The sequence below is a fragment of the Symphalangus syndactylus genome, chromosome 20, assembly GCF_028878055.3.
Source record: "Symphalangus syndactylus isolate Jambi chromosome 20, NHGRI_mSymSyn1-v2.1_pri, whole genome shotgun sequence".
NCBI lineage: Eukaryota > Metazoa > Chordata > Mammalia > Primates > Hylobatidae > Symphalangus > Symphalangus syndactylus.
In genome coordinates, this window is record NC_072442.2 from 43,682,447 (window position 1) to 43,708,433 (window position 25,987).

The 25,987-nt window shown below is 42.2% G+C and overlaps 1 protein-coding gene across 50 annotated transcripts in view; it reads right to left on the minus strand.

The window, feature by feature from the left end:
* BRCA1 (BRCA1 DNA repair associated) overlaps positions 1 to 25,987 on the minus strand; it is a 102,515-nt gene that overhangs the window by 44,057 nt on the left and 32,471 nt on the right. For 10 of the 50 annotated variants that reach the window (XM_063629070.1, XM_063629071.1, XM_063629078.1 and 7 more), the window contains exons 10-14: positions 25,796 to 25,912; positions 21,998 to 22,086; positions 12,872 to 13,043; positions 6,586 to 6,712; positions 3,884 to 4,074 (exon numbers count right to left, since the gene is read on the minus strand). In XM_063629070.1, the coding sequence (XP_063485140.1) occupies positions 3,884 to 4,074; positions 6,586 to 6,712; positions 12,872 to 13,043; positions 21,998 to 22,086; positions 25,796 to 25,912 (696 nt within the window). Of the gene's footprint in view, positions 1 to 3,883; positions 4,075 to 6,585; positions 6,713 to 9,813; positions 9,880 to 12,871; positions 13,044 to 21,997; positions 22,087 to 22,486; positions 25,913 to 25,987 lie in introns of all 50 variants that reach the window. The other 40 variants (XM_063629081.1, XM_063629076.1, XM_063629082.1 and 37 more) reach the window with 13 other exon arrangements.

The window sequence follows — 25,987 nt, forward strand, 5'->3', positions numbered from 1 at the left end:
ATGGGAGAAATTTAATTTTACACAACGATGAATGTTGAATTACAAAGTTCTGGTCTCTGTTAAGAAGTAAAAAGACCAATGAAGTTAGGTTAAGAGAAAAATGGGTACATGAATACAGTGTTGGTAGAAATCCAAAGTAGCTTAGCTTCCTAAAAAGGAAATATGGCATTATGTAGCAAACACCTTAACAAGTGTTTACACTTTCAGTCAACAATGCTAGTTTTAGAAATATATCCTAGGGAGATAAAAGATGTATGCAAAGGTTTAGTCATAGGAATGTTCACTGTAACAATGCTTGTAATAGTATAATTTTAGAAACAATGTAGTTGTCCAATAATAGGAGATTAAATTACGATATACGTAGTCCAACGGAGTACTCCATTAATTTGAATATAAATGTTGATGTACAATAAAACAGAAATGTTACTAATATATTAAAGAAGACACCTAAGCAATATTATTTATCATGACATTATTTTAAAAATAAAAGTTTATGGGCTGAGCACGGTGGCTCACGCCTGTAATCCCAGCACTTTGGGAGGCCGAGACGGGTGGATCACGAGGTCAGGAGATCAAGACCATCCTGGCTAACACAGTGAAACCCCGTCTCTACTGAAAATACAGAAAAAAAATTAGCTGGGCGTGGTGGCAGGCGCCTGTAGTCCCGGCTACTCGGGAGGCTGAGGCAGGGGAATGGCGTGAACCTGGGAGGCGGAGCTTGCAGTGAGCTGAGATTGCACCATTGCAATCCAGCCTGGGCGACAGAGCGAGACTCTGTCTCAAAAAATAAAAATAAAAATAAAAACACATAAATAAATAAATAAAAGTTTATGTAAAATGACTAAAGAAACACAGAAATATTTTATTTTATTTATTTATTTATTATTTTTTTTTTTTTTTGAGACGGAGTCTCGCTCTGTCGCCCAGGCTGGAGTGCAGTGGCGCAATCTCGGCTCACTGCAAGCTCTGCCTCCTGGGTTCACGCCATTCTCCTGCCTCAGCCTCTCCGAGTAGCTGGGACTACAGGCGCCCGCCACCACGCCCGGCTAATTTTTTTTTGTATTTTTAGTAGAGACGGGGTTTCACTGTGGTCTCGATCTCCTGACCTCGTGATCCGCCCGCCTCGGCCTCCCAAAGTGCTGGGATTACAAGCGTGAGCCACCGCGCCCGGCCAGAAATATTTTATTTTTAAGAAAAAGAGTACAGGCCGGGTGTGGTGGCTCAGGCCTGTAATCCCAGCACTTTCAGAGGCCGAGGTGGGCGGATCACCTGAGGTCAAGAGGTCGAGACCAGTCCGACCAACATGGAGAAACCCTGTCTCTACTAAAAATACAAAAAATTAGCCGGGCGTGGTGGTGCATGCCTGTAATCCCAGCTACTCGGGAGGCTGAAGCAGGAGAATCACTTGAACCCAGGAGGCGGAGGTTGCGCTGAGCCGAGATTGCGCCATTGCACTCCAGCCTGGGCAACAAGAGTGAAACTCCATTTCAAAAAAGAGTACGGGTAATATTTTTTTTTGAGAAGGGTCTTGGTCTGTCATCCAGGCTGCAGTGCAGTGGCACAAACATGGCTCACCTGCAGCCTTGACCTCCTGGACTCAAGTGATCTTCCTGTCTCAGCCTCCTGAGTAGCTGGGACCACAGGTGTTTGCACCTTCCACCTAATTTTTTTTTTTTTTTTTGAGATGGAGTTTCCCTCTTGTTGCCCAGGCTAGAGTGCAATGGCGTGATCTCGGCTCACTGAAACCTCTGCCTCCCAGGTTCAAGCGATTCTCCTGCCTCAGCCTCCTGAGTAGCTGGGACTATAGGCATGAGCCACCACGCCTGGCTAATTTTGTATTTTTAGTAGAGACAGGGTTTCTCCACATTGGTCAGGTTGGTCTTGAACTCCTGCCCTCAGGTGATCTGCCTGCCTCGGCCTCCCAAAGTGCTGAGATTACAGGCATGCACCACCACACCCAGCTAATTTTTGTATTTTTAGTAGAGACGGGGTTTCACCAGGCTGGTCTTGAACTCCCCACCTCAGGCCATCTGCCCGCCTCGGCCTCCCAAAGTGCTGGGATTACAGGCGTAAGCCACCACGCCTGGCCCCAGCTAGTTTTTTTTTTTTTTTCTACTTTTTGTAGAGATCAGGTCTTGCTACATTGCCCAGGCTGGTCTTGAACTCTTGGCCTTGAGCAATCCTCCCACCTTGGCCTCCCAAAGTACTGAGATTACAGGCATGAGCCACTGCACCTGTCCTTATTTTATCTTTTAAGATGTGGCATCTCAGCTTGGTGAAGTGGCTCACACCTATAATCCCAGCACTTTGGGAGGCCAAGGCAGGAAGATTGCATGAGGCCAGGAGTTAGAGACCAGCCTGGGCAACATAACAAGACTCGTGTCTAACCCCACTCCAAATTATCTTTTTTATTCCCTATATTGTCCAATTTGGGGGCAATGAGCATATAGTAATTTTGTAAGAAAGGAAAAAAAAGTTGAAAAATGTAGCAAATGCTTTATTTTTGTTTCTTCATCCAAGGTAATGACACCATTACTTTTTTCACTTAATAAATCAGCAGATATCATTACCAAATTAAAAACAGCAGAGATGTCATCCTTGAAACATTTCAGAAAATGCCATGGTGTCAGGAATTAAGCATAGCTAAGTAGAACGTATGAGATTCCTAAAATGACTCTAATGAACATGGTCGAATACCACACTTGATGCCAAACAGTGTCTTTTATGATAATGTGTTTTTGAGGATTAAAAACTTTCTTTACTGATTAAAACTCTGATTTACAAGCCATAAAACACCATTCATTAAAAGTAATTTTTAAGGCATAAAGTATGTAGTCATTTATATTCATTAACTCATAAAAAAAAAACTTGCTTTGGGATTTGACTCATTTTCTAATAAAGGACTGGCCTAAAACTTTATTCTTTGGCCTTTGGACTCTTGTCTAACAGTTGAAATAAAATATATGTGTGTGTGTGTATATATATATATATATATATATATTTTTTTTTTTTTTTTTTTTTTTTTTTTTTGAGATGGAGTCTTGCTCTGTCACCCAGACTGGAGTGCAGTGGTGTGATCTTGGCTCACCGCAACCTCCGCCTCCCGGGTTCAAGTGATTCTGCTGCCTCAGCCTCCAGAGTAGCTAGGATTACAGGCATGCACTAGCACACCCAGTTAATGTTTTTGTATTGTTAGTAGAGACAGGGTTTCACCGTGTTGGCCAGACAGGTCTTGAACAACTGACCTCAGCTGATCCACCTGCCTCGGCCTCCTGGAGTACTGGGATTACAGGCGTGAGCCACTATGCCTGGCCTGAAATAATATATTTAGAGTACACCAAGACTCCCTCATCCTCAAAATCATTAGTTAAACCATTAATTAAAACATAGATGGCCGGGCGCGGTGGCTCACGCTTGTAATCCCAGCACTTTGGGAGGCCGAGGCGGGTGGATCACGAGGTCAGGAGATCGAGACCACGGTGAAACCCCGTCTCTACTAAAAAATACAAAAAATTAGCCGGGCGCGGTGGCGGGCGCCTGTAGTCCCAGCTACTCGGAGGCTGAGGCAGGAGAATGGCGTGAACCCGGGAGGCGGAGCTTGCAGTGAGCCGAGATTGCGCCACTGCACTCCAGCCCGGGCGACAGAGCGAGACTCTGTCTCAAAAAAAAAAAAAAAAAAAAAAACATAGATGAACAGTTTCAATAATTTTCAAGTAAACCTTGATTAACACTTGAGCTATTTTTCTAAAATGGGCTTAATTAAGTATAACAAAAGTGTCCATGATAGACTAGTACATCTAAAAGTTGGTTAACCAGAATATCTTTATGTAGGATTGAGAGTAAAATCAAAGTGTTTGTTCCATTACAGCAGATGAAATATTACCTAGATCTTGCCTTGGCAAGTAAGATGGTTCCGTCAAATCGTGTGGCCCAGACTCTTCCAGCTGTTGCTCCTCCACATCAACAACCTTAATGAGCTCCTCTTGAGATGGGTAGTTTCCATTCTGAAGACTCCCAGAGCAACTGTGCATGTGCCACCTATCATCTAATGACTGGCATTTAGAAGGGGATGACCTAGATAGATAAATGGAAGGAGAAAACCATCGCCACCAATTGTGAAAGGACAAATCATACTTCCTGGGCAGCCAAAGCATAAATGAAACAGCTCATGTCAGAGAGATCAGAAATGACTGGCAAAAAAGAGCCCACATGACAGCCTAGAAGTCTGGATTCATGTTGCCTGCCAATATGTCAGGGTTGACATATAACATCTCCCCAAAGGGGTTGGGTTGGTCTGAGGCACCATATCTCCTAGCTATTTAAAAGCAGGTCAGTAGCTGGGTGTGGTGGCTGGCGCCTGTAATCTCAGCTATTCCGGAGGCTGAGGCAGGAAAATTGCTTGAACTTGGGAGGCAGAGGTTGCAGTGAGCCAAGATCGTGCCACTGCACTCCAGCCTCGGTGACAGAGCAAGACTCTGTCAGGAAAGAAAGGAAAGGAAAGAAAGGAAAGGAAAGGAAGGAAAGGAAGGAAGGAAGGAAAGAAAGGAGGAAAGAAAGGAAAGAAAGAAAGGAAAGAAGGAAGGAAGAGAGGGAAAGGAAAGGAAAGGACGGAAAGAAGGAAGGAAGGAAAGGAAGAAAGGAAGAAAGAATAAAAGCAGATCAGCAAATTTTTACCAAATTACTCACTGCCACTCACTCTATACACAATATTCTACTTGAGTCTAAATGGATATGTTAGAATCAGATCTCTTATGAAGATAGAAAGTTGATCAATGTCGACATCTCTACACTCATTCTTTCTACTCAGTTTTAGCAGAATTCACAGAATCATCCCTATTGCCTGCCTTTTCAATGTCCAAATTCATTCTAAAAACAAAAGCCAGCTATAAAATATTGTTAGAAAAGTATACACACCCAGTAAATAGTTCCTCTACTCTTCCAAGTGCTTAGGACTTTGCAAAATAAGATACTTATCAATAGATTTAAAGGGCCTCAGAAGTTAATTAATTAATTAATTAATTAATTTATTTTTATTTATTTATTTTTTTGAGACGGAGTCTCACTCAGTCGCCCAGGCTAGAGTCAGTGGCACGATCTCAGCTCACTGCAAGCTCCACCTCCCGGGTTCATGCCATTCTCCTGCCTCAGCCTCTCCAAGTAGCTGGGACTACAGGCGCCCGCCACCACGCCCGGCTAATTTTTTTTTGTATTTTTAGTAGAGACGGGGTTTCACCATGGTCTCGAACTCCTGACCTCGTGATCCGCCCGCCTCGGCCTCCCAAAGTGCTAGGATTACAAGCGTGAGCCACCGCACCCGGCAATTAATTAATTTAAACAATTATTGGGTGCTTACTATGCGTCAAATACTAAGGCTAGGCCCCCTGGATTGAAGTTGGGTGAGATCTGAATTACTGCTTTCTTTTTTTTTTTTTTGAGACGGAGTCTCACTCTGTCGCCCAGGCTGGAGTGCAGTGGCGCGATCTCGGCTCACTGCAAGCGCCGCCTCCCGGGTTCACGCCATTCTCCTGCCTCAGCCTCTCCGACTAGCTGGGACTACAGGTGCCCGCCACCACGCCCGGCTAATTTTTTGTATTTTTTTTTAGTAGAGACGGGGTTTCACCGTGGTCTCGATCTCCTGACCTCGTGATCCGCCCGCCTCGGCCTCCCAAAGTGCTGGGATTACAAGCGTGAGCCACCGCACCTGGCTGAGACGGAGTCTTGCTCTGTCGCCCAGGCTGGAGTGCAATGGCACGGTCTCGGCTCACTGCAACCTCTGCCTCCCAGGTTCAAACAATTCTCCTGCCTCAGCCTCCTGAGTAGCTGGGATTACAGGCACCTGCCACCACACCTGGCCCTCCAGTAAGGAAAAGAATGGTACTGGACTGCTATACAGTCCTGTATTAATAGTGGTGTAAATACACATCTCTGAAAGATACTCTAAATGTTTTCTGGCTTTGGGAGGGCAAGGCGGGCGGACTACTTGAATCCAGGAATTTGAGACCCGCCTGGGCAACAAGGTAAAACTCCATTTCTACCAAAAATACAAAAACTTAGTGGGTGTGGTGGCGCATGCTTGTGGACCCAGCTACTCAGGAAGCTAAGGTGGGAGGATTGCTCGAGCCTGAAAAACAGAGGATGCAGTGAGCCATGATTGCGCCACTGCAATCTAGGTGACAGAGGGAGACCCTGTCTCAAAAAAAAAAAAATTATTATTATTATTTTCTGTGGTAAATCAACAGCTAGACTTTTTCTAGAAAGACAAGAATTTTAATTAGGGCAAGGGCTGCCTTGTAGAAGTCTACCATCAGTTTCCAAGCTTGTTCAGGTTTTACCTCCATTATATTTTTTTCTGACCTTCAGAAGGGACATATCTATCTAACTGCACATTTCTCATGTTGTAGCTTATGTTATAGGTTCAAAAAACCTACATAGGATTAAACAAAAGAAGTATCCTAGAGCAATAAAAGTTTATAAATGCCTGTATACAAAAAACTGGAGAAAGTATGGTGAAAAAAATTAACAGTAAGAGTTCAATATAAATAAAGATGTCAGATACCACAGCATCTTTACATTGATGTTTCTTACCTTTCCACTCCTGGTTCTTTATTTTTACTGGTAGAACTATCTGCAGACACCTCAAACTTGTCAGCAAAAAGGCCTTCTGGATTCTGGCTTATAGGGTATGCACTACTTTTCTGTGAAGTTAATACTGCTTTAAATGGAATGAGAAAACAAATCTACTTTACTGCTTTGTTCTGATGGTGATAATTCAGGTTAGAATACTGATTTTTTTCAAAAGCATCAATCTATGATACACAAATTGGTTTTTAAACAAGTATATCAGGCAGAATTTTATAAACACAAGTAATGCAACAGACAGATGATAGCACCAAATGGAATTCAATGATTAAAAAATAATAATGATAATAAAAGGAACACTTTAAGACAGGGTAAATAAAGACACCCAGCTGAGACAAGGCTGAAAAAAAAATTTATATTCCTTGGTCCTGAATGATAAAAAAATATATATAACAAATTTTTATCTCTGCAGCAAAATTATGCCCAAATCCCCTCAGACAATAGGAAAGAAAGAGTACCAGAAAGCACAAAGTACATTATTTTCTCCATCCCCACTGCCTCCACATTAAAGACTGTATGAAATGGGGATTTCAGCTTCTGCATGTCGGGGGTAAACAAGACATGAGTGTCAGACATGAAAGAAAAAACAGGTGACGTTTTGCTTCACATTTTCAATTACTGAAAAAAAAGAAAAAAATAAACCCCCTAAACCAACACATACACAAAAAAATCCCAAGGTGCTGGTTGATAAGAAATCTTAAATAATACGTGGAACTAATGATGAAATGGCACAAGAAGGGAAAAATCACAAAACATACTGAAGGCAAAGTTCTGGCATGTTAGTTCTTTTTTTTTTTTTTTTTTGGGGACGGAGTCTCACTCTGTCGCACAAGCTGGAGTGCAATGGTGCAATCTCGGCTCACTGCAACCTCCACCTCCTGGGTTCAAGTGATTCTCCTGCCTCAGCCTTCCTAGTAGCTGAGATTACAGGTGCCTGCCACCACGCCCAGCTAGTTTTTTTGGTATTTTTAGTAGAGACAGAATTTTACTATGTTGGTCAGGCTAGTCTCGAACTCCTGACCTCAAGTGATCCACCAACCTTGGCCTCCCAAAGTGTGGGGATTACAGACGTGAGCCACTGCACCCGGCCTAATTCATTTTGTAATATATTTATTCCTCCAAATGTATCACTTTGTGCCACTGCCTTCTAGGAAGTGGCTTAAAGGCAGAAGTGGCCGGGCCTGGTGGCTCACGCCTGTAATCCCAGAACTTTGGGAGGCCGAGGCGGGCGGATCATGAGGTCAGGAGATCGAGACCATCCTGGCTAACAAGGTGAAACCCCGTCTCTACTAAAACTACAATACAAAAAAATTAGCCGGGCGTGGTGACGGGCGCCTGTAGTCCCAGGTACTCGGGAGGCTGAGGCAGAAGAATGAATGGCTTGAACCTGGGAGGTGGAGCTTGCAGCGAGCCGAGATCATGCCACTGAACTCCAGCCTGGGCGACAGAGCGAGACTCTGACTCAAAAAAAAAAAAAAAATACTTATTTATTTTTATTTATTTATTTATTTTGAGACGGAGTTTCGCTCTTGTTGCCCAGGCTGCAGTGCAATGGCGTGATCTTGGCTTCCCACAACCTCTCTGCCTCCCAGGTTCGAGCTATTCTCCTGCCTCAGCCTCCCAAGTAGCTGGGATTACAGGCATGCACCACCATGCCTGACTAATTTTGTATTTTAGTAGAGATGGGTTTCTCCATGTTGGTCAGTCTGGTCTCAAACTCCCGACCTCAGGTGATCTGCCTGCCTTGGCCTCCCAAAGTGCTGGGATTACAGGTGTGAGCCACCGTGCCCGACCGTTATTTAATTTTTCAAAGAGATGGGTGTCTTGCTGTGTTGACCAGGCTGGTTTCAAACTCTTTTTTTTGAGACAGAGTCTTGCTCTGTTACCCAGGCTGGAATACAGTGGCATGATCTCGGCTCACTGCAACCTCCGCCTCCAGGTTCAAGCGATTCTCCTGCCTTAGCCTCCCAAGAAGATGGGATTATAGGTGCCCGCCACCACCCCTTGGCTAATTTTTATATTTTTTGTAGAGATGGGGTTTTACCATGTTGGCCAGGCTGGTCTTAAATTCCTGACTTCAGGTGATCCGCCAACCTTGGCCTCACAAAGTGCTGGAATTATAGGCATGAGCCACCATACCCAGCCTGGTCTAGAACTCTTAAGCTCAAGTGATCCTCCTGCCTTGGCATCTCACAGTGCTGGGATTATAGGCATGAGCCACCATGCCCGGCCAAGGCAGAAATATTTAATAAGTAAAAACAAATAGTTAAAAATTGCAAATGTTGGCCGGGCGCGGTGGCTCGCGCCTGTAATCCCAGCACTTTGGGAGGCTGAGGCGGGTGGATCACGAGGTCAGGAGATTGAGACCATCCTGGCTAGCACGGTGAAACCCCATCTCTACTAAAAATACAAAAAATTAGCCGGGTGCGGTGGCGGGTGCCTGTAGTCCCAGCTACTCGGGAGGCTGAGGCAGGAGAATGGCGCGAACCCCGGGGGGCGGAGCCTGCAGTGAGCCAAGATTGTGCCACTGCACTCCAGCCTGGGTGAAAGAGCGAGACTCCGTCTCAAAAAAAAAAAAAAAAAAAAAAAAAGGAACTCTGTTGAAAGTAAGCAGGATCTAACTATGAAGAGGGGTATCATCCTCCCCACCCCCAATACACGGTGATAATTGATAAAGGCTAATATGCAAGCTCCAAGGAATCATATCAAACGGAATTAACCATTGGAAACAGTTAAAAAAAAAAAAAAAAAAAAAAAACGGCCGGGTGATGTGGCTCACGCCTATAATCCGAGCACTTTGAGAGGCCAAGGTAGGTGGATCACCTGAGGTCAGGAGTTTGAGACCAGGCTGGCCAACATGGTGAAACCCTGTCTCTACTAAAAATACAAAAATTAGCTGGGCATGGTGGTGGGTGCCTGTAATCCCAGCTACTCGGGAGGCTGAGGCGGACATTGTAGTGAGCCGAAATCACGCCATTGCACTCCAGCCTGGGCAACAAGAGTGAAACTTCATCTCAAACAAAACAAAACAAAACAAAACAAAAAAAGTGAAAGGCAGAGGGAAGGCTCAGATACAAACACAGCTATTAAAAAGTCATTCCTCCTTTTGGCCAGAACCACCATCTTTCAGTAATTCGCCAAAATGACGAACACAAAGGGAAAGAGGAGAGGCACCATATATATGTTCTCTAGGCCTTTTAGAAAACATGGAGTTGTTCCTTTGGCCACGTATATGCGAGTCTATAAGAAAGGTGATATTGCAGACATCAAGGGAACGGGTACTGTTCAAAAAGGAATGCCCCACAAGTGTTACCATGGCAAACTGGAAGAGTCTACAATGTGACCCAGCATGCTGTTGGTATTGCTGTAAACAAGTTAAGGGCAAGATTCTTGCCAAGAGAATTAATGTGCGTATTGAGCACATTAAACACTCTAAGAGCCGAGACAGCTTCCTGAAACGCGTGAAGGAAAATGATCAGAAAAAGAAGCCAAAGAGAAAGGTACGTGGGTTCAACTGAAGCACCAGCCTGCTCCACCCAGAGAAGCACACTTTGTGAGAACCAATGGGAAGGAGCCTGAGCAGCTGGAACCTATTCCCTATGAATTCATGGCATAATAGGTGTTAAAAAAAAAAAAGACCTTTGGACTGTAAAAAAAAAAGAAAAGTCATTCTATCACCAGAACATTTAGCAAATAAATTCCTCTTCTTACTACAATGGGCCTCACGCAATGAAGCAAATAAGATAACTTGAGTTAGAAGTCAATAACTCAATACAACCTGAAAAACAGAGCAAAACCTTTCTGCTTTTTTTTCTCCTTAATCCTTAATTCATTCTCTGAACAGCAAGCCCAACCTAGGCCTTGTGACACGATGATCTACTTGCTGGCTGGTTTAGGAAAGTCTAAATGCCGAGATCCAGAGCCCAAGTTTCAGAATATTGTTGTAGTTCCTCTTAAATCATTCCCTCATCTAGATGTCTTAACATGTTACATTCTTCGTGGATAGGAAGTATGGGCCACATCAAACATTTAATAAACTTACAGACTGCCCACTGTGTGCTAAGCATTGTACAGGGTATTGTGAAGAACTAAGGAAGACACTGGAAGACAACAGATATTAAGAAATAATAAACTAGGCCGGGCACCATGGCTCCCAAGTAGCTGGGATTACAGGCATGTGCCACCACACCTGGCTAATTTTTTGTAGTTTTAGTAGAGATGCGGTTTCTCCATGTTGGTCAGGCTGGTCTCGAACTCTTGACCTCAGGTGATTCGCCTGCCTTGGCCTCCCAAAGTGCTGGGATTACAGGCGTGAGCCACCGCACCCGGAAACAATATTCTTTCTACTAGAAGTTCTGGCCAGGTGCCATGGCTCACACCTGTAACCCCAGCACTTTGGGAGGCTGAGGTGAGAGGACTGCTTGAGTCCAGGAGTTTGAGACCAACTTGGGCAACATAGGGAGACCTTGTCTCTACAAAAAATAAAAAAAAAAAATTAGCTGGGTATGGTGGTGGACGCCTATAGTCCCAGCTACTTGGGAGGCTAAGGCAGGAGGATCGCTTGAGGAGGTCGAGAGGCTGCAGTGAGCTGTGATTATGCCACTGCCCTCCAGCTTGGGCAACAGAGCAAGACCTTCTCTAAAAAGGTGAGGCTGAGGTGTGCGGGGATTGCTCAAGATCAGGAGTTCAAGACCAGCCTAGTTAACAGTGCGTCCCAGTCTCTACTTAAAAAAAAGTTAAAGAAAAGAAAAAATTATTTTTAAAAAGTTCATTTGAGTTTCAGTTAGACTCACACCAGATTTAGGGAGGAAAAGGCTCAAAATTTATGTTGGTATTAAGTTGTGATATCCAAAACAATTCAGAAATTAAGCATTTCAGTTACAGATCTCTAGAAAAAAATAAACACATGTATACACCAAAGAGGAGATAGTAGATTTACACAGATATTCAAAGTCACACATAATAACATTTTATATCTTACACATTAGAATTGAAAGTCTAGTCTGTGTTTAGACTGAAGATGGTGAAAGTACCCCAAAGAAGAGTATTATACTGGGGATGGGACTCTCATCTGTCATTATCTGAGAGATGAACTAAATGAAGATAGTTGCAAAGAAAGCATTTAAGGAAATACATTTTGAAGCACTGCTATAGCAACAGTTTCTAACTAGCTTCTTTATGCAAGAGCTACTGTTTCTTCCTGAACACAAAAATACTGCAAGGCACAACTGGGAACCAAAGCCACTGTTCTGTATAAGTAGCAGACTTGAGTTCCTAGAAAGACTCCAAGAAAGGTCTTAAAGTCCCCAGTTGGACGGTGGAACAGGGTGCTGAAGAAGGAACTTTAACATTCAGATAAGAATCACCGAGCTAGGAATGAAGTGTACTTTGGGAGCACTCACCACCCTTGCATGTTTCTAAGCAGCATCCTAGTGGGGACCCCATGCCTAGCATCTCCTATGTGTCTGTGTGTTTGCCCCTATTTAAAAACCTGCCTGATGTATTGTCTTTCCAATTAAAAACTCAAATTTCCATCTCACTTTCCTTCATTTATGCCATTATTCCTCAGCTCAGTGCTCACTTCTTATAGGAAGTCAGCTCTGATCAACTGCACCTGCCTGGTTACTCCAATGGCATCCTCTCAGAGGTCCATCTGGATTTTTTTTGATAACTGTAACATTGCTGTAAAGTACTTGACTCTATTGCATAATTAGGCTCTCTGTGTTGTTCTTTTCTTTTCCTTTTGAACTAACAGGAGCTCCATCACTAGGCTTTCTGTGGATCAAAGTGCAGTTCCTGAAGTATAGGATGTCTCTCCCTATAAATCAGAAGCACATTAAATAGGTCTGTGATGTGACACCAGTGTTATAAGGAATATGTCTGAGTATTTTTTCATAGCTTTCTGAAATTATGGGGTTGCCTGTCACCAATTTCTCCCATTCCACTTAGCTTCCAATAGAGCAAGAGCTATGTTGTATACCATGTATCTTCCATGGGCTCCCCACAGCACCTACTTGTTGTAGGTACTCAAATGACAACATGAATGACTGCCTTGGGTCCCTCTGACTGGTATATTAGTTGTGAGCAGGGACAAGAACCAAGGTTCCATAATTACCCATGTGCTGAACAAGGATCATAAAATGTTGGAGCTAGGTCCTTACTTTTCAGAAGGAGATAAAGGGGAAGGAAAGAATTTTGCTTTAGATATCAGTGTTTGGCCAACAATACACACCTTTTTCTGATGTGCTTTGTTCTGGATTTTGCAGGTCCTCAAGGGCAGAAGAGTCACTTATGATGGGAGGGTAGCTGTGAGAAGGCTGGCTCCCATGCTGTTCTAACACAGCTTCTAGTTCAGCCATTTCCTGCTGGAGCTTTATCAGGTTATCTTGCATGGTATCCCTCTGCTGCAAAAACGATAAATGGCACCAAGAAAATGAAATACTTTGAGAAGCTTTCCATTAAATGAAAATATGTCATACAAATTAATTTTAGCACAGGAATTGAAATCACCTAGTATGGAACTATAAGTTCTGGCTGAACACCTTTTAATCTAACCACATTCATGCAATTAATGCCCATGAAATTATTTCCAAATGATGTTAGTGAGGGAAAAAATCCTCAAACTCCCTCAAATAGACTTGATTTATTGTGATGCCCTTTTCAAGTTGGTTATTTTCTTTTAAAGCTAGGGAGTGAAAAAATAATTAACGTATTTAAACACTATCGATATTTAAAATAAGCATGAATCTGTTAACATTTTATTTATACGGGCACATTTCAAAGACTTGGTGTTGTGAGATTCATCAGACACTTAGGTTAGTTCATATAAAAATGTGTGACTTTTAGACTGATGTAATGTTGAAAAAAGCCCTCTATCTATGGCATTTTATAAAAATACAACAAATATAAAAATACTATCAGTAATCCTGCCTAGATTACTGGCTTGTGAGGACTCTTCCTTTTCTGGGGTTTTTTGAACCTTTAGTTTCTTTTTTTCTTTCTTTTTTTTTTTTAAGTCTCCCTCTGTCACCCAGGCTGGCACCAACTTGGCTCACTGCAACGCACTCTTCCTCCCAGGTTCAAGCGATTCTCCCACCTCAGCCTCTCAAGTAGCTGGCATTACAGGTGCTTGCCAGGATACCCAGCTAATTTTGGTAATTTTAGTAGAGACAGGGTTTTACCATGTTGGCCAGGCTGGTCTTGAACTCCTGACCTCAAGTGATGAGCCCGCCTCGGCCTCCCAAAGTGCTGGGATTACAGACATGAGCCATTGTGCCTGACCTGAACCTTTAGTTTCTAACAGAAAAAACAAAAAGCTAATTCATGAATCTATCTGTTTGCTCAGTTAATTAGACAACTATTTACTATCTATTAAGCACCAGGTGCTGTCCTAGTACTGAGGATATAGCCCTCATGGTGCTGCCATTCTAGGCAGGGACATCTCATCTAGAATGTGTCCACCTAGAGATCATTAGCAAGGACCTGTGAGAAGGAAGGATCCAACAGAAAGAGCCCTGAGAAAGCCTGTAAGGATAGTTACTGTTTTTAAAATAATGGGTTCTTCTTGCTTATGGGCTCCTGTTGTTTATTGGTCCATTTCAAAGAAGAATGTGCTAAGCCCAAGTATTTGATAAATAAAGAATTTAGGTATGTAAAGGGTTTTCCAAAATATCCTTTTTAAGAATTTATTTTATTTTACTTTATTTATTTTTTTGAGACCGTCTTGCTCTGTTGCCCCAGGCTGGAGTGCAGTGGTGCGATCTTGGCTCACTGCAACCTCTGCCTACCTGGTTCAACCAATTCTCCCTGCCTCAGCCTCCCAAGTAGCTGGGATTACAGGCACCTGTTACCATGCCCGACTAATTTTTTTTTTTTTTTTTTTTTGAGACGGAGTCTTACTTTGTTGCCCAGGCTGGAGTGCAGTGGCACAATCTCGGTTCACTGCAAGCTCCACCTCCCAGGTTCAAGCTGTTCTTCTGCTTCAGCCTCCTGAGTAGCTGGGATTACAGGCGCCCGCCACCATGCCCAGCTAATTTTTTGTATTTTTAGTAGAAACGGTGTTTCGGCCGGGCGCGGTGGCTCAAGCCTGTAATCCCAGCACTTTGGGAGGCCGAGGCGGGCGGATCACAAGGTCAGGAGATCGAGACCATCCTGGCTAACATGGTGAAACCCTGTCTCTACTAAAAATACAAAAAATTAGCCGGGCGTGTTGGCGGGCGCCTGTAGTCCCAGCTCCTCGGGAGGCTGAGGCAGGAGAATGGCCTGAACCCGGGAGGCGGAGCTTGCAGTGAGCCGAGATCGCGCCACTGCACTCCAGCCTGGGTGACACAGCAAGACTCCGTCTCAAAAAAAAAAAAAAAAGGGCCGGGCGCAGTGGCTCATGCCTGTAATCCCAGCACTTTGGGAGGCCGAGGCGGGCGGATCACAAGGTCAGGAGATCGAGACCATCCTGGCTAACACGGTAAAACCCCGTCTCTACTAAAAATACAAAAAATTAGCCTGGCGAGGTGGCAGGCGCCTGTAGTCCCAGCTACAAGGGAGGCTGAGGCAGGAGAATGGCGTGAACCCCGGGGGGCGGAGCCTGCAGTGAGCCGAGATCGCGCCACTGCACTCCAGCCTGGGTGAAAGAGCGAGACTCCGTCTCAAACAAAAAAAAAAAAAAAAAAAAAAAAAAAGAAACGGTGTTTCACTGTGTTAGCCAGGATGGTCTGGATCTCCTGACCACATGATCCTCCTGCCTTGGCCTCCCAAAGTGCTGGGATTACAGGTGTGAGCCACCGCGCCTGGCCTAATTTTTGTATTTTTAGTAGAGACAGGGTTTCGCCATGTTGTCCAGGCTGGTCTTGAACTCCTGACCTCAGGTGATCTGTCTACCTCGGCCTCCCAAAGTGTGGGGATTACAGGTGTGAGCCACTGTGCCTGGCTTCAAAATATACATGTTTAAAAATCACTTTTAGAAGGAACATCAATGGTTGCCAAAAAGTCCAGTGGGGGAGTGGGGCAGGAACACATTGTTTCACTCTCCATTTCTTCTTCTGATCCTTAAAAATGACTTTGCCCTTTACTAAAAACAAGCCATCTTCTTTCTCCTGCTACACTGAGTTCACAATTTTCAGGAGGTTTTTATGACCAGAAAATGTATTCCTAGCTTCACAAAGGTTTCCACTGCTACTCTAACACTGCTTTGCTGCCAAGGTCTGCAGCAACGCCATTGCCACCACGTGGTACTCATGAGTAGTTACATCACTGATCAAACCCTAGCCAAAGTCTTGCCTCAGTTAACCTGGAATGAAAGCACATAGATATCTGACCAAAGTGCTTCACAGGCTATATTAGTCACTACTGTCACAACCATCACATCTAACCTCTACATGGCCATTACATAAATCAGAACAAGTAGTGGGGTAATTATTAATAGATAACTTTCCTTTGGGTTTCCCAAAGGAATTATTTTTTATAACTTAGACAAATTCCCCAGCAGGCAAGTGGCCAAATACATTAAGGAGAATAAAACCAACAGGTTTCTAAGACTTCTTGATTCTAATTCTGAAGTGCTCCTTCAATTAGCTCTAGTCTTCGTCTTCTACTATGCTGCTCTGATCTCTACTTTTAATACAGCTACATTACTGTAGAAGTTCCCTAAAAGCCCTGTTTATCATGTCTTTTTCTTCCATAAAGACCCTTAGTGCTCCATCTTGGCCATCACAGTGAAACCCTGGCTGAGGCAGGAGAATCACTTGAACCCGGGTGGCAGAGGTTGCAGTGAGCCGAGATCGTGCCACGGCACTCCAGCCTGGGCAATAGAGCAAGACTCTGTCTCAAAAAAAAAAAACAAACCTTACTGGTATACCACTGCTGAGTTATACTTTTTGAACACTATATAATTGTTAGTCATTACTGCCATTAGGATAAAGTCCAAATTCCTAAACATAGCATTCAAAAGGCCCTTTACACCCTGGTATTATCTCTCATTTCTCCCAACACCCCTCACACAAGTTGTTTTCCTATAACACATGACAACTTTATGTTTCCTGGGAATTCCATGACTCTGTACCTTTACCTTACGTTCTGCCACTCCTCTTTTTCCACTTGGAAAAATTCTTATCTTTCAAGGCCTAGTTTGAATGTCTCCTTAAGTCCCCACCAGGAGGAGTTGTGAAATATGAGAAGTAAGGGCAAGTGGGCAGAATGTGGCTAATTCTAATAAGACTCCTGAAATGTGCAGCACAGCAGCCGGAACTGGTCTGGAGGGAAGCAGAGTGTATATTTGACCCTTGTTTGTTCACATTCATTACATATAAATGTATATATAAAACCTTCCCATAAAACATGTGTATTTAATGAGTTAAAACTATTTCTAATGTTCCTACTACTACATAATAAGCCTAATCCAAATACAAGCTGAAGTCTTAGCACAAATAGTGGCTTTATCATGCTAGTTTTGTTGACATGTTGTGAATATTTTCAAATATACAGAAAACTTGAAGCAACTTTGCAATGAATGTTTATATATCTACTACTTAGAATCTATAATTAACATTTCCTATATTTACTTTATCTCACACACACACACACACACAGAAATCCCCACCAATAATCCATCTCCTATCGGGAACAGATGATCTCTCACTACTTGATTTACATTGCTAATGCATTAGTATACCCAAATGGAACACATGACCTTGATAGAAGGAATCTTCCCTTAATCACTTTTGTCTCCCTAATGCCTAGCAGACAGTAAGCACTCAGCAAGTGTTTATTAATGAGAAGATAAATTAATAAATAAGTATAGTTAATCAGTCTTCTGTAAAAACAAAAACCCAGATATCAATGATACCAAATTAGGAATTCTCTATCATCTATATACTTTTTCTCGGTTCAGTACAAAAAGGGAAAAAAAATCCCACTTCAATAGTTTTTCCTGCCTGTGCTACTTTAGACATAAGATAGCCTGAAATCTGACTTCAACTGTTTTGGGTAGATGCTTAGTAAAAACACGTTGCAAAATGAATCCTGAACAAATAGACACATCTCTGGGAATAAGATTAGAAATACAGAAAAACAAGGACATTGTATATTGAATGTCAAATATAATATAGTATGGCTAAGGCAGATGTAATCAGAAATTGCAACCTTAAACTTTAAAACACAATGGACAGAATTAGATGATGGGTATATTGACAGAGTCCCAAACCCACATCCAAAAAGGATCATAGGAATTGCAAACAGAGAAAAGGCCTCCTAAATCTTTTCATCAATTTAGTTGCCATGGCAATCCTGAAGAAGTGGAGAATACTGGTGACAGCTCAGATACAAAGTGGGGAGTCATCTCAAAGGTTTCTTGACTACTCCAAGGGGCTTCAGGTCTAGAGGGATTTGCTCTGTACAGAGAATGGGCAGTAGAAGATAAGCCCTCTCTAATTGTAGTTCTCATAGCAATGCAAGATTTAGATTTTAAAACTGGATATTACTCAGTGTTGGCAAGGTACGGGAAAATAGGAACTATCATATACCACAGGGGCTGGAAGAGCACAAACTGGTTTAATCTTTCTAAAAAACAATTTAGTAACATGTATCAAACACCATAATCCTAGTCCCAGTAATGTAGACTAAGGAAATAATCAGGGATGTAGGCAAATATTTAGCTACCAGGATGCCACTATAGTGATGTACGTAATAGCAAACTGTGCCTCTTACCCTGAAACCTCCAACATTCAGCAATAGGTCAAATAAATCATGATACACTGGAAAGGTAGAATCCCATATAGTAATTAAAAATGAAGTCGCTTAAGAATTTTAATAACCCAGGCTGAGTGCGGTGGCTCACGCCTGTAATCCCAGCACTTTGGGAGGCCGAGGCGGGTGGATCACTTGAGGTCAGGAGTTTGAGACCAGCCTGACCAACATGGAGAAACCCTGTCTCTACTAAAAATACAAAATTAGCTGGGAGTGGTGGCACATGCCTGTAATCCCAGCTACTCAGGGGGCTGAGGCAGGAGAATCGCTTGAACACAGGAGTCAGGAGGCAGAGGATGCGGTGAGCCGAGGTCGCACCATTGCACTCCAGCCTGGGCAACAAGAGTGAAACTCCATCTCAGAAAAAAAAAAAAAAAAAGAAAAAAGAATTTTAATGATCCAGTAAAAGCTAGATTACAATGTACAGAATTATCTGGATTTCTTGTTTTTGAGACAGGGTCTCACCATATCACCCACGCTGGAGTGCCGTGGCACCATCATGGCTCACCACGGCCTCAACTTGCTGGGATCAAGCAATCCTACCCCAGCCTCTCAAGTAGCTGAGACTACAGGTGTGCACCACTAAGGCTCACTAATTTTTTTTTTTTCAGACAGGGGTTGCCCAGAACGGAGTACAGTAGCGTGATCACAACTCACTGCAGCCTTGACCTCCGGGGCTCAGGCAATCTTCCTGCCTCGGCCTCCCAAAGTGCTGGGATTACAGGTGTAAGCCACTGTGCCTGGCTTCCTGGATATATTTTAAAGATAAAGTATATACAAGCCCCCCTGTGCACATACAGGAATACTAAAAGAATATACACCAATAAATTGGTAACCATTTCTGGATAACACAAATTGCAATTAACTTACCATTTTAATCATTTTAAGTGTACAGCTCAGTGGCATTAAGCATTTTCACACTGTTGTGTTACCATTGCCACTATCTATCTCCAGAACTTTTTCATCATCCCAAACTGAAATCTGTACTCATCAAACAGTAACTCCCCATTTCCCCCTCCCCAAGTCCCTAGTAACCACTATTCTACCTTCTGTCCTATGAATTTATCTCTTTTTTTTTTTTTACTGCTCCTTGTGGTGCAAGGCTTATCTATAGGCAATGTACCCAGAGTAACCAAATGTAACTATTCTAGGTATCTTATATAAGTGGAAGCATATAACATGTGTCCTTTGGTGTCCAGTTTATTTCAGTTAACACAATGTCTTCAAGGTTCATCCATGGATGATTTTTGTTTATCTGTATTTCCTAAGTTTTCTATGATGCACATATATAACTTTATAAGAATATCAGGCTTTTCTCAACTTCATCTAATCTGACTTCAGAAAGTTCACAAAAAAACATCATTCACTTACTAGCAGCTAAAAGGGTATTTAAGACTTAGGTGGGAAAAAGAAGCCACAGCAGGATGATTCGAGGGGGTCTGAACAGCTTCATTTTAAGAACGTGCCTACGGCAGGTCAGAGAACATAAGCAAACTGTCTAAGATCATATAGCCCAGTACAGAACTCTCACCAATATTATTGCCAGCAATTGCTGTGTGTGTATTCTGCATAGAACCCTGTGCTAGGAATACAAAGAACCAACCTAATTATTAGAATTTGTCAATTTAGTGGGAGATAAATAAATGAAAAAAATAAACTTAGATGAGCCTGAATTTTTGCATGAGAACTTGGAAAATTTTGGTGCCACTTCTACAAATAAAAATTAGGAGGCCAGGCCTGGTGGCTCACGCCTGTAATCTCAGCACTTTGGGAGGCTGAGACGGGTGGATTATTTGAGTTCAGGAGTTCAAGACGAGCCTGGCCATGGTGAAACCCTCTCTCTACTAAAAAAATACAAAAAAATGAGCTGGGCATGGTGGCAGTCACCTGCAATCCCATTTACTTAGAAGGCTGAAGCACGAAAATCACTTGAACCTGAACCTGGGAGGCGAAGGTTGCAGTGAGCCAAGATTGTGCCACTGCACTCCAGCCTGGGTGACAGAGCAAAACTCTATCTCAAAAAAAAAAAAAATTAGGAGACAGTGCCTGGTTCTATGATGAAGATGATGTTAATTTTTAGATGTTGTGATACAGAATGTTTTTTCTAGACTATTCTGCCTTTAGTACATAAGCATTTCACATTACCAAATGGTCATATATATGGTAACGCTTTTATTTACTTCATAGGTGACCAAATTATTGACCTTGACCATTAGGTCCAGAAAGTAAGATTGTGTACTTTCTTTTTTTTTTTTTTGAGATGGAGTTTCACTCTTGTTGCCCAGGCTGGAGAGCAGCAGCATGATCTCAGCTGACTGCAACCTCCGCTTCCTGGGTTCAAGTGATTCTCTTGCTTTAGCCTCCCATCTTTCTTTTTTAAAGAAAAAAGATGATTAATGAGCAATTAAAAAAAATAGGCCAGGCGTGGTTGCACACGCCTGTAATCCCAGCATTTTGGGAGGCTGAGGTGGGGTCACTTGACCCAGGAGTTTGAGACCAGCCTGGGCAACATAGTGAGATGTTGTCTCTAGTAAAAACTTAAAAATTAGCTGGAAGTGTTGGTGGGCGCATGTGGTCCCAGCTACTCGGGAAGCTGAGGTAGGAGGATCACTTGAGCCCAGGAAGTCAAAACTACAGTGAACCATGATTGCACTACTCCATTCCAGCCTGGGTGACAGAGTAAGAGACCCTGTGTCAGAGAAACCAAAAAGAAAAAAATAACTAGATTTTAAAAGAAAAAAAAAAAAGAAGAGAAAGAAGTATCCACAAAACAGTGAAAGGCTAGATGGTCTCTATTAGGAAGAGAACCCTATAGTCTCCAACTTGGTACCAAGAATAAACACCAAAATTGCAATTGCTTGCAATAATATTGGTCAGAGTTCTGTACCTGGCTGTGTGGCCTTAGGCAGTTTGCTTACCTTCTCTGACCTGCAGTAGGCATATTCTTAAAATGGAGCTATGCAGAGCCCCTTGAATCATCCTGCTGTGGCTCCTTTTTCTCACCTCTTTTGATACAGTAAGTGCTGTCATGTTTTTGCTATAGGGGAAATGATGTGTTTTTGTTTGTTTTTGAGATGGAGTCTCACTTTGTCACCCAGGCTGGAGTGCAGTGGTACAATCCTGGCTCAGTGCAACCTCCGCCTCCCAGGTTCAGGCGATTCTCCTGTCTCAGCCTCCAGAGTAGCTGGGATTACAAGGCATTGGCCACCATGCCCAGCTAATTTTTGTATTTTTAGTAGATGTGGGGTTTCACCATGTTGGCCAGGCTGGTCTCAAACTTCTGACCTGAGGTGATCCACCCACCTTGGCCTCCCAAAGTGCTGGGATTAGCAAATGGGTTTCGAAGGTTTAGCTTATTCATTAAAATCAGTATTTAGTATGCTACAATGAGCTAGGCAGTGTGTGTATGTGTGTGTGTGTGTGAAATAAAAGATAGTATGAGTTCCATCAAGGTGCTTACAGTCTAATTTAAGAAGACAATGAATCACAAACTATTGTGCCATTAATTCAAAGAGATGATGTCAGCAAACCCAAGAATGTGGGATACATACTACTGAATGCAAAGGACACCACACACACGCGGGCGCACACACACACACACACACACACACACACTTTTTACCTGAGTGGTTAAAATGTCACTCTGAGAGGATAGCCCTGAGCAGTCTTCAGAGACGCTTGTTTCACTTGCATACCCAGATGCTGCTTCACCTAAAATAACAACAAAAACAGGTTCAGATGTACAAGCAGACTATAAACACTGCAACTTGCTGTGTCTTTTTCTTATTGGCAGGACTGGATTTACTTTCATGTCACACAAAATGATGAAATTCCTTGCTTTGGGACACTGGGATTTCCTTTTATAAAATGAAACCAGAAGTAAGTCCACAAGTAATTAGGATGTTAAAGCTCATTCAGTCAAAGATGACGTCCTAGCTATGTGAAGGACTTTTTTCTATGAAAAGCACCTTAGGAGGAACATGTTTCAAGTTTAAGAAGCAGTTCCTTTAACTATACTTGGAAATTTGTAAAATGTGCTCCCCAAAAGTATAAACATTTAGCTCATTTCTATAAATAGACTGGGGCAAACACAAAAACCTGGTTCCAATACCTAAGTTTGAATCCACGCTTTGCTCTTCTTGATTATTTTCTTCCAAGCCTGGTCCTCTTTCTTCATCACCTGAAACCAATTCCTTGTCACTCAGACCAACTCCCTGGCTTTCAGAATGATGCCTCATTTGTTTGGAAGAACCAATCAAGAAAGGATCCTGGGTGTTTGTATTTGCAGTCAAGTCTTCCAGTTCACTGCACTGTGAAGAAAACAAGCTACCAGAACATTTTGTTTCCTCACTAAGGTGATGTTCCTGGGATGCCTTTGCCAATATTACCTGGTTACTGCAGTCATTTAAGCTATTCTTCAGTGATAATAAATTCTCCTCTGTGTTCTTAGACAGACACTCGGTAGCAACGGTGCTATGCCTGGTAGACTGAGAAGGTATATTGCTTACTTTACCAAATAACAAGTGTTGGAAGCAGGGAAGCTCTTCATCCTCACTAGATAAGTTCTCTTCTGAGGACTCTAATTTCTTGGCCCCTCTTCGGTAACCCTGAGCCAAATGTGTATGGGTGAAAGGGCTAGGACTTCTGCTAAGCTCTCCTCTCTGGACGCTTTTGCTAAAAACAGCAGAACTTTCCTTAATGTCATTTTCAGCAAAACTAGTATCTTCCTTTATTTCACCATCATCTAGCAGGTCATCAGGTGTCTCAGAACAAACCTGAGATGCATGACTACTTCCCATAGGCTGTTCTAGGTTATCTGAAATCACACATGGAGAGAAGTCTGTATTAACAGTCTGAACTACTTCTTCATATTCTTGTCTTTTTATTTCAGGATGCTTACAATTACTTCTAGGAAGACTTTGTTTATAGACCTCAGGTTGCAAAACCCCTAATCTAAGCATAGCATTCAATTTTGGCCCTCTGTTTCTACCTAGTTCTGCTTGAATGTTTTCATCACTGGAACCTACTTCATTAATACTGGAGCCCACTTCATTAGTACTGGAACCTACTTCATTAATATTGCTTGAGCTGGCTTCTTTAAAAGCACTTTCTCTAATGTTATTACGGCTAATTGTGCTCACTGTACTTGGAATGTTCTCGTTTCCCATTTCTCTTTCAGGTGACATTGAATGTTCCTCAGAGTTTTCCTCTAGCAGGTTTTTCTTACATTTAGTTTTAACAATTGACTTGATGGGAAAAAGTGGTGGTATATGATATGGGTTTTGTAAAAGTCCATGTTTATTTGGAGTAATGAGTCCAGTTTTGTTGCCTCTGAACTGAGATGATAGACAAAACCTAGAGCCTCCTTTGATACTACATTTGGCATAATCAACTGGCTTATCTTTCTGACAAACCACAGGAAAGCCTGCAGAGATATTAACTGTCTGTACAGGCTTGATATTAGACTTATTCTTTCCTTGATTTTCTTCCTTTTGTTCACATTCAAAAGTGACTTTTGGACTTCGTTTCTTTAAGGACCTAGACTGGGCAGAGAATGTTGCACATTCCTCTTCTGGATTTCCTGGATTTGAAAACAGAGCAAATGACTGGCGCTTTGAAACCTTGAATGTATTCTGCAAATACTGAGTATCAAGTTCACTTTCTTCCATTTCTATGCTTGTTTCCTGACTGTGGTTAACTTCATGTCCCAATGGGTACTTAAAGCCTTCTGTGTCATTTCTAGTATCTTTGGAACAACCATGAATTAGTTCCTTGGGGTTTTCAAATGCTGCACACTGACTCACACATTTATTTGGTTCTGTTTTTGCCTTCCCTAGAGTGCTAACTTCCAGTAACGAGATACTTTCCTGAGTGCCATAATCAGTACCAGGTACCAATGAAATACTGCTACTCTCTACAGATCTTTCAGTTTGCAAAACCCTTTCTCCACTTAACATGAGATCTTTGGGGTCTTTGGCATTATTAGACACTTTAACTGTTTCTAGTTTCTCTTCTTTTTCTTCTCTTGGAAGGCTAGGATTGACAAATTCTTTAAGTTCACTGGTATTTGAACAGTTAGTAAAAGAACCAGGTGCATTTGTTAACTTCAGCTCTGGGAAAGTATCGCTGTCATGTCTTTTACTTGTCTGTTCATTTGGCTTGTTACTCTTCTTAGCTCCAGTTGCAGGTTCTTTATCTTCCATGAGTTGTAGGTTTCTGCTGTGCCTGACTGGCATTTGGTTGTACTTTTTTTTCTTTTTCTCTTCACTGCTAGAACAACTATCAATTTGTAATTCAGTACAATTAGGTGGACTTAGATTTCTACTGACTACTAGTTCAAGCGCATGAATATGCCTGGTAGAAGACTTCCTCCTCAGCCTATTCTTTTTAGGTGCTTTTGAATTGTGGATATTTAATTCGAGTTCCATATTGCTTATACTGCTGCTTATAGGTTCAGCTTTCGCTTTGAAAGCAGATTCTTTTTCGAGTGATTCTATTGGGTTAGGATTTTTCTCATTCTGAATAGAATCACGTATTGTTTTATTCTCATGACCACTATTAGTAATATTCATCACTTGAACATTCTGCTCCATTTGGTTAGTTCCCTGATTTATCATTTCAGGAGTCTTTTGAACTGCCAAATCTGCTTTCTTGATAAAATCCTCAGGATGAAGGCCTGATGTAGCTCTCCTTTTATGCTTTAATTTATTTGTGAGGGGACGCTCTTGTATTATCTGTGGCTCAGTAACAAATGCTCCTATAATTAGATTTTCAGTTACATGGCTTAAGTTGGGGAGGCTTGCCTTCCTCCGATAGGTTTTCCCAAATATTTTGTCTTCAATATTACTCTCTACTGATTTGGAGTGAACTCTTTCACTTTTACATATTAAAGACTCATGAGGATCACTGGCCAGTAAGTCTATTTTCTCTGAAGAACCAGAATATTCATCTACCTCATTTAGAACGTCCAATACATCAGCTACTTTGGCATTTGATTCAGACCCCCCATCATGTGAGTCATCAGAACTTAACAGTTCATCACTTCTGGAAAACCACTCATTAACTTTCTGAATGCTGCTATTTAGTGTTATCCAAGGAACATCTTCAGTATCTGTAGGATTCTCTGAGCATGGCAGTTTCTGCTTATTCCATTCTTTTCTCTCACACAGGGGATCAGCATTCAGATCTACCTTTTTCTCTGTGCTGGGAGTCTGCCTATCATTACATGTTTCCTTACTTCCAGCCCATCTGTTATGTTGGCTCCTTGCTAAGCCAGGCTGTTTGCTTTTATTACAGAATTCAGCCTTTTCTACATTCATTCTGTCTTTAGTGAGTAATAAACTGCTGTTCTCATGCTGTAATGAGCTGGCATGAGTATTTGTGCCACATGGCTCCACATGCAAGTTTGAAACAGAACTACCCTGATACTTTTCTGGATGCCTCTCAGTTGCACGCTTCTCAGTGGTGTTCAAATCGTTATTACTGGGTTGTTGATGTTCAGTATTTGTTACATCCGTCTCAGAAAATTCACAAGCAGCTGAAAATATACAAAAATAACAAGGTACTCAAAAACTGAATTGTCATTAAAAAAATACATACTTCATATACCTTG